Source organism: Carassius auratus, chromosome 7 (genome assembly GCF_003368295.1).
Source record: "Carassius auratus strain Wakin chromosome 7, ASM336829v1, whole genome shotgun sequence".
NCBI lineage: Eukaryota > Metazoa > Chordata > Actinopteri > Cypriniformes > Cyprinidae > Carassius > Carassius auratus.
This window is the reverse complement of record NC_039249.1, coordinates 10,336,928-10,345,229: the sequence shown is the minus strand read 5'-3', so window position 1 is coordinate 10,345,229 and position 8,302 is coordinate 10,336,928. Positions and strand designations below refer to the sequence as shown.

The window sequence follows — 8,302 nt, the reverse complement described above, 5'->3', positions numbered from 1 at the left end:
TTTAATCCTAACTATATTCTGAGGATTTTTACCGAGGGGTTTGTTTTTATAACGTTCACATGACTTTTTATATGACATTTTATTGCTAAAATTTGGTGAAAATTTACTGTTTTCTGAATTATGGAAAAATAAAAACAGATATCTAAAATCGCTTCTGTACAAAAACTTAACCTCTAATGTCTCAACAAATTGAAGCCAGAATTTTCAACCTGGCCTTTCACAATATCTTGGAATTTATGCAAATTACATTTTCATTTTAAATTGCCTTAACTTCTAAAATAGTTGTAATATAGAAAATTAACTGGGAAAATGAATATAGATATCTTGGGCTATTTGGTTGCACAATTTGTCTTTCATACTTAGTGGAAAACTTAAGGTTTCTAAAACATTTAAGGGTTTTGTTTTATGACACTTTATCCATTTGTGTCTTTAGATTTCAATAACAATTCAATTCAATATAGTTTTACTCATAACTATATTCTGAAGGTTTTTACAGAGTTTGTTTATATAACATTCACATGATCTGGTATACAACATTGTATTTCTAAAATATAGAGAAAATTCACTGTTTTGTAAATTATGTAAAGATAAAAACAGAAATCCAAAATCCCTTCTCTAAAAACATTTAACTCTTAATATCTTGACAAAATTAAGCAAGAATTTTCAACCTGGCCATTTCTAGTATCTTGAAATGTATGCAAATGAGGGCATTTTTCATTAGAAAATGCCTTAATAACTTGAAAAATATTTGTAATAGAAAACATTTGTATTATTGTGGTGATTAATCATCTGGGGAAGATAAATATACAAAGACATATTTACATTTTGGACTATTTGGTTCCATAATTTGGTCTTTCATACTTGTGGAAAGAAAATATAGATTTAAGTGTTTTGTTTTATGTCACTTTTATCCATTTGCATCTGTAGATTTCAATTGCAATTCATATAGCGTTGTAAATATAAGTTTCTATCTCCACTTCAGCAGAATTTACATGAAACAGATTTTACAGTTTTACTCCTAAATATATTCTGAAACTTTTTACCTAGGGATTTGTTTTCATAACATTCACATTTTATATAGCATTATATTCCTGAAATATGAAAATAATGCGCCATTTTCTGGAATGAATCAATAATCATTAAAAAAAAGTATGCAAATGAGAGAAATTATAGTTAACTTATAAAATACTTGAAATACAAAAACAATAGTTTTAATGTATAGTGAATAAACAACTATGTAATTATTGAAACATAGATTAGTTGAACTTTTTACCCTATTCACATAATTATGGGACGTTTTTACAAGTAGAGTGTTAAATCTATCAGAAAATATTGAATCAGTATATTAACATATCTATGGCCAAGTAAAGCAAGTGACAAAAAAATAGTTCCACAAATAACAGTTACACTTATTTTGTTGTGCTAAAAATCCACACGATACACAAGAGAGTTTACAAATCAGGTGTTTATTAAATAAAAAAGAATACAAGTAACACGTCCACTGTCCATACCACATTTATTGATTGACAACTCAGTTATGAAAAAGCATTACTACAAAAACATGTCAAATAAAAAAATAGCACACAATAAAGGAACATGATTTCATATTACAAGCACTTTGGATATGTACAAGCGTTTTTGTCTAAAGGCAAAAAGGCAAAGAGCTGAAGACTGCTAAAAGATAACAAACGCATGTGCAAAAAATACTCATCTCCTCCACAAGCTCGGTTCTTGATCGTCCACGTCTAAATACTACGTAATGATTCACTTTACACAGTAGATTAACTTTAGGTTTGAATCCGAAGCTTGGAATTCAGGCATTTTATCTCTCCAACAGATTACATTGACAAAAAGTATTTGAAGCAGATGAGCACCAATCTGATTGGCCGTTGGGATAATTAGTCGACCAATCAGAATGCTCAAATCCGCTTTATTTTGTCGAACTTTCACATGACAATCAACACAGGTACATACAGAGGTACGAAGACCAGACTCCAAACAGCACACGCATAAAGAGACAGTACATGTTCGAGTGAAGGAATGGAAATTGGAAACTTTCTTTTCATACTGAAATTAATCGATTGGAAAATTCGGTACTTCGGTAACACCGCTCCATAAATACTGAAAACTATTTTCCATACATACAAAAACACAAACAAACAAAAAAATGTAACAGATGACACTCTTTGGCAGTGACCATTTTTTCCATATATCCATATAAAATTTGAACCTGGACGCCAAAATAGTTGCCATTATTTTGTATTTTTTTAACTCAAAACTCTTGTTTGAAGGTTGCTGCAAGTTTTTGCGCATTTGCTCATGCAAGCTTAAAACACGGACAGCAAGTGTAACATCAGTACAGACATTTTAACTAGTTAGAAATAATATTTAGCGTGGGTTTTTCTCTTTTTATGCTCAGCATCTCTAGGAGGTTTCTAAGCTTTGGTGAACATGCCGACCCTCTAAATCATGAATGATTTTCAGATCCGATGAGAGTATGAGAGCATACAGCCAGAGAGTATGCATCTTTCTATGAGCCTTATAGGATTTAAATCGCTAAGATATTCATAAAATGCAAAAAAATGCAATTTAAACAGCTTTATAAAAACATATTAAGAACTTGTCTGCTATAAACACATTATTAATGTGTGGATATTTGTTTAATAGTGCAGTATTGATAACCAACATTAACTCAAAGAAATTATGTTTTCACTGTTTTTTTAAGAATACAGGCAAAAAATGCAAGATGCACAAACTTTCTTTTGATGTAAACAGAAGAAAGACACTCACACTTCAAAACTATTGATACATATTCTCTGTAAGAAGCAGGAACAGAAAAAATAAAAATCAAATTGACCCATCGTGACTTTAATACTTTGTTGTTCTTAATACTTTTAACCACAGAAAAACTGACACCTTCATTTCAGAAAACAGAAAGATTTAAGGTGAATCTCACATCCAGGTCAACAAACAAAATAATAATTATATTACAATGATTATTAATGCAAATATCCGTTTTAGAAATCAGCCTAAATTAACATAATTACAACAAATTATGTATGCAATTATAATTTTTGCAACATTACTGTAATAAAATCATACCAAATCACGTCACAAAGCAAAATCTTAAATGTTCCTAAATTAGGCTGAATTTTCTTTAAACAAATCTTAATTTTCTTTTGATTTTGTTGTGAAATATGACGTTTTCTTAACAGGTTTTTGTGAGATTCACTCTTTTGGGTCGAAAGTAAATTAATAGAAGTTCAACATGTTAATCATGTAACAATCATTGTATATTAATTAATAATTTATCAGCATTTAAAGCTGCGATGGATATAAGTCGGCAGGGTAGAAAAATGCTGAATCTTGTTCTGTGAAGAACGTACAGTTATCAACACAGATTAATTAAACCAGTGAGCACTACTGTCCACAACACACACACACACACTGGCTTCACTCTCACTGTGGCACAACACCATTTCACACATAGCTATTTTGTCGTGTTTTGTTATTATTTTAAAACATTTCAGTGACATTTTGTTAGTTGCATTACCTACCACTCAAGAATATCTCACAAAACGTCTAGACGAAATAAAAGCACGCTACTTCTGTGAAAGCTGCCATTAGCAGTAATGTAACAAGCTCCAGCTAGAAAATAAAGGGATGTTGTAGCTCAAGATTTACTGATCTCAGATCAGTTCAGACGTTTTGTTCACAGCTGCACTGCAAAAAATGATTCTCGCACCATTTTTTTGTCCTATTTTGCGCATTTTATAGTGTTTTTTCATAGTATTTTCAAACATCTAAACCTTCTTAAATCAAGATCTATGATAATGTTTTAAGAAATTAAGCACAGTTTTTTGAGGAATGATCAAAATTAAGCACATTTAATGTATCTCGATTTAAGATTGTTTAGATATTTGTACTTGAAAAGACAAAAACAAAATAAGAATAAAATAAGACAATCATGTGTTTGCAGTGTGTAAAGGTAGTGTTTGTGAATCGTGTTTTAATTGGGCTTTCTGTATGAGGAGCTGGTCGCTTCTTCTTGTGCTTTGGACGAAGATATGAAGAAATGAAGGCGAGTTTAAGTGCATAGCATTCGACAACTGATGAAGATGAAACCATTGAAGTTCTCCCCAAACCCGTTTGACATTTTCACATCCAACCTCGTGTAGCCTTTATCTCAGTTCTTGTGCTGATCCATACGACGTATTTCTTTTATAAATCGAGTTCGCCGTTGCCCGTAATATTAAAGGTGACTGACTCAATCTGTCCCGTAATGTTTACATTCTGAGATCTTTGGAGATGTTTTATGAAACTAAATAAAACCGGTAGATGAGCTACATATTTAATCTAAAAGGTCACTTTTAAAAATAAACAAAATGCATGTTTAAAAACGAATATAAAACTAAATTGGAATAGTTTATTCTAGTTAACAGAGATGTGAACTACTAACCTTCCGTGCGTCGAGGGGAACGCGAGGCAATGCAATGCAATGTTTACTTTCCCAGTGCATTATGGGTAATGTAGTTTAAGACATGCAGGATGGAGTTCAACAACGCATTTCCAGATGTGGCCAACTGAAAGGATAAAACAAACTATGCAAAAGATCTAAATCTTCTCCTCTATTGGCCGATGGGCACCTCGTAGCCCCGCTTCCAATGTAAAAATTGGCATTTAACTCCGCCTTCTTACTACAGGTGAGAAATCTGCTATTTTCGGAATATCAGTTACACAAAGGGACATATTAAGGGTTGTTGAGAGTGATTTAAGCAGGTGGTGTATTAAAATTGTGCTTGGCCCCCAAATGTGGCTCTGGGGCCTCTGATAAATAAAAGTGACTAGCGCTGATAAAAGTCTATTGAAGCCGTCTTCAACTCCACCTGCTCACCCACCAGAGACGGTCACATGAGCATCCCGTCTCAACTGTGATTGGTTGTGAAAGTGGCGACGGTGGTGTGCAATGGGGTGCAGGTTGAATGGGCGGAGCTGAGAAAGTGGGCGGTCCTAGGAGGTCGGTTTGCTGTAGCCGAACAATCCCACCGGGAGATACTTGACGTGAGTCGGCCACTGAGCGGCTAGCTGGAAGAACTTCACGTCGTTCCACTCGCATCCGTCGATGGTGACTGAGAAAAGAGGAAGTGAATGTTGTTTTTTCTGCTTTAGATGACAAGAATGCAGTTTTCTGGCTGTGAGGAAGGTCTGGTACCTTTCAGGATGGTCTGCTGCTGTTTGGCGGAGCAGATGAGCCGGCTGATGCCCTCGATCACCTGACTCTTAGAGTCCATCTCACGCTCTTTAGGCTTCTTCCCCAGGAAGATAGTGGGAACTGCACAAAGAAAGCAAGAGAGACATTATTTATATTGTAATATTATACTCGTATATAAAGTGGTACTGATCTTTGTAACTTTAAATTACACTACCGCTCTGGTCGGCTCACCTTTCTTGTTCTTCTCTTTGGTGACCACGGTCATGGCCATCGTGTTGAGTGGCGCCTGCGGCTCGCTGGCTCCTCCTCCTGGCAGACGGCTGACCTGCAGTGACCAGAAGGCGCTCTTCAGGGTGTTCTTACAGCCGGTGTCTCTCCTCTCGCCCTCGCGCCGCTTCTCCGCCAGAGACGCCAGCCAGTAATCCACCTGCAGCCCGATGGCGTCCCCGCCGTGAGGCATGCTGGGACTCCTGAGACAGACACAGCACAACCGTGTTCTGCATTGCTAGGTTTCTCTCTGATGTGTTAAAGCTCTGCAGTAAAAGTGCAGTTTTGAAGTACTAATATAACGCGAGACATTCCCTCATTCACTCACCCCTGCACCGCCAGACCGCCGCCGATGGACGGAGATGAGGGGGGCGTGGCCACCTCCTTCAATCCGCCGGGTGAAGCGTGAGAGGGCGGAGATGTGGAGGGGACGGCTAAACTCACAGCCACGCCCTCTTCAGAGTCTCCTGGGGAACACAGACGGACACACGGTGAGCGAATCACACTCGGAGCTAGTACTAGCAATCAGACGCTGTGGAAACACACACCTGCTGCTGATTGGCCAGGCTCGATCAAACCCACCTTCACCACCTGTGAGACGAACGTCACAAATTAATAAAGAAAAAGAATATAATATTACCCCACAAAAAAAATACAAATAAAAAAAAATATATTTTTTTATTATAATACTTGGCATTTTATAAAACAGTATTACAGGACTTTTACATGCATTTGAATTAATCAATGCAAAATGCATTGATTTAAGATTATATATTAAGCTTTGAGTTATATTTGTGCTGTTTGCAAAAAAAAAAAAATATATATTTAAGCCCAAAACACTGTCACAGGACAAATATACATGTGCATACTCTAAATACATACAATGCAAAATGCAATATTATGCCTAGTAAGAAATACATATGGGTGCCACTCCAGCAGCAGCGAATGATTCCTCTCACCCCGATGAAGGGAATGAACTTCTGGTAGGAGTCCTCATCTCTCCTGTAAGAGGAAGAGAGACTGTGAGTGTGTTGTGTGTGGAGCAGTGAGTGATGTGCAGCTGTGAAGAGAGACGGAGCCGTACGTTCTGTGTTTGCAGGTCAGCATGGCCTCAGCGACGGGGAGCTGGTGTGTGAGAGCCGCTCCGCTGATGTACTGAGACACACGCGCCGCCACGTCCACCGCATCTGCACACACACACACACACACACACACACACACACACACACACACACACACACACACACACACACACACACACAGAGACACACGTCAACTACAACATCGCCCTGGTGGATGCTGCACACTGAGGGTGGTTGAGGGCAGACCTCCACATGATTGGGTGTACAACATTACACTATAAAGCACTATATAAATGCATCATTCCTTCATTCAACAACATTGTTACACTGGTGTGTAACGGATCAGAAATCTGAACATCAAAAATTATATCATTTTACTATTTTTTAACAAATAAAAAATATAGTAATTATAAAAGATATATTAGTTTATTAATATTCTTAAAATAAAATTGTACATTTTACATTCTGTTCATTAAAGTTTCGAGGAAAACCATTGTTTAATATAATTTGAAACAGTATGAAGTATGCTTGATTAGTAATACCTCACTTTCAAATGAAATAAAAAATGAAAACAATAGGCAGCTCTTGCTGTGTGTATTGTGTATGTATGTATGTGTGTGTGTGTGTGTGTGTGTGTGTGTGTATCTGCGTGTTTGTGTTGTGTTCTCATGTTTTTGTATCATATCAGGATCAGAACACAACTCTGTATAATGTCATGGGTATGACACAGGTATTACAAGGAGAGCGTGACTTATGAGGACATAACCCATGTCCCCATTTTTCAAAACGCTTATAAACCATACAGAATGAGTTTTTTTGAGAAAGTAAAAATGTGTATATGTGTATGTGTGTGTGTGTGTGTGTGTACCTGTCTGCGGTTTGTATATATGTGTATGTGTACCTGTCTGGTGTGTGTGTGTGTGTGTGTGTGTGTGTGTGTGTGTGTTGGTGTACCTGTCTGCGGTTTGTATATATATGTGTGTGTGTGTGTGTGTGTGTGTACCTGTCTGCGGTGTGTATATGTGTGTATATATGTGTGTGTGTGTGTGTATATATGTGTGTGTGTGTGTGTGTGTACCTGTCTGCGGTGGCTCTGATCTGTTGAATGTGTCTCTCCAGGCTCCGTCCAGGAAGGCTGCGCTGTAACGGTTGTCAAGGGCACCCAGGTGCTTAGCAACAGGATGAGAACCTGATGCAGTTTACAGAAAGAAAAATACAAACAGAAACACTGAAATTAACATCCAAGAAAATCCCTCCATCTATCTATTCATCCATCCATCCATTTATATATCCATCCATCCATCCATCCCTCCATCTATCCATCCATCCATCCCTCCATCTATCTATTCATCCATCCATCCATCCATATATTCATCCATCCATCCATCCATATATTCATCCATCCATCCATATATTCATCCATCCATCCATATATTCATCCATCCATCCATCCCTCTATTCATCCACCTATCCATCCATCCATGCATCTATCCATCCATCTATCCATCATCCATCCCTCCCTCCCTCCCTCCCTCCCTCCATCCATCCAGATCCAGAGTGATGATGTCATGAGTTGTGTTTCTCACCGAGGGGCACGACCAGGAAGCGGAGGTGATTGAGCCAATCAGACGTCTTGTTGGCCAGCTGAGTGACGAAGAACTGCAGCACTGCTCCCAGATAACTCTGAGCTCCGACCACCGCCACCTTCACCGGCCGCGGCATCGACGAGTTACAGTTACAG

General features: G+C 37.6%; 1 protein-coding gene across 1 annotated transcript in view; it reads right to left on the bottom strand.

The window, feature by feature from the left end:
- Window positions 1-1,447: 1,447 nt before the first annotated feature.
- LOC113105855 (phosphofurin acidic cluster sorting protein 1-like) overlaps window positions 1,448-8,302 on the bottom strand; it is a 33,812-nt gene continuing 26,957 nt past the window's right edge. Inside the window, exons 16-24 of the mRNA XM_026267206.1 lie at window positions 8,148-8,302; window positions 7,640-7,750; window positions 6,564-6,666; window positions 6,439-6,481; window positions 6,028-6,070; window positions 5,808-5,946; window positions 5,444-5,682; window positions 5,213-5,332; window positions 1,448-5,129 (exon numbers count right to left, since the gene is read on the bottom strand). Of these exons, the coding sequence (XP_026122991.1) occupies window positions 5,011-5,129; window positions 5,213-5,332; window positions 5,444-5,682; window positions 5,808-5,946; window positions 6,028-6,070; window positions 6,439-6,481; window positions 6,564-6,666; window positions 7,640-7,750; window positions 8,148-8,302 (1,072 nt within the window). The 3' untranslated portion in view covers window positions 1,448-5,010. The remainder of the gene's footprint in view (window positions 5,130-5,212; window positions 5,333-5,443; window positions 5,683-5,807; window positions 5,947-6,027; window positions 6,071-6,438; window positions 6,482-6,563; window positions 6,667-7,639; window positions 7,751-8,147) is intronic.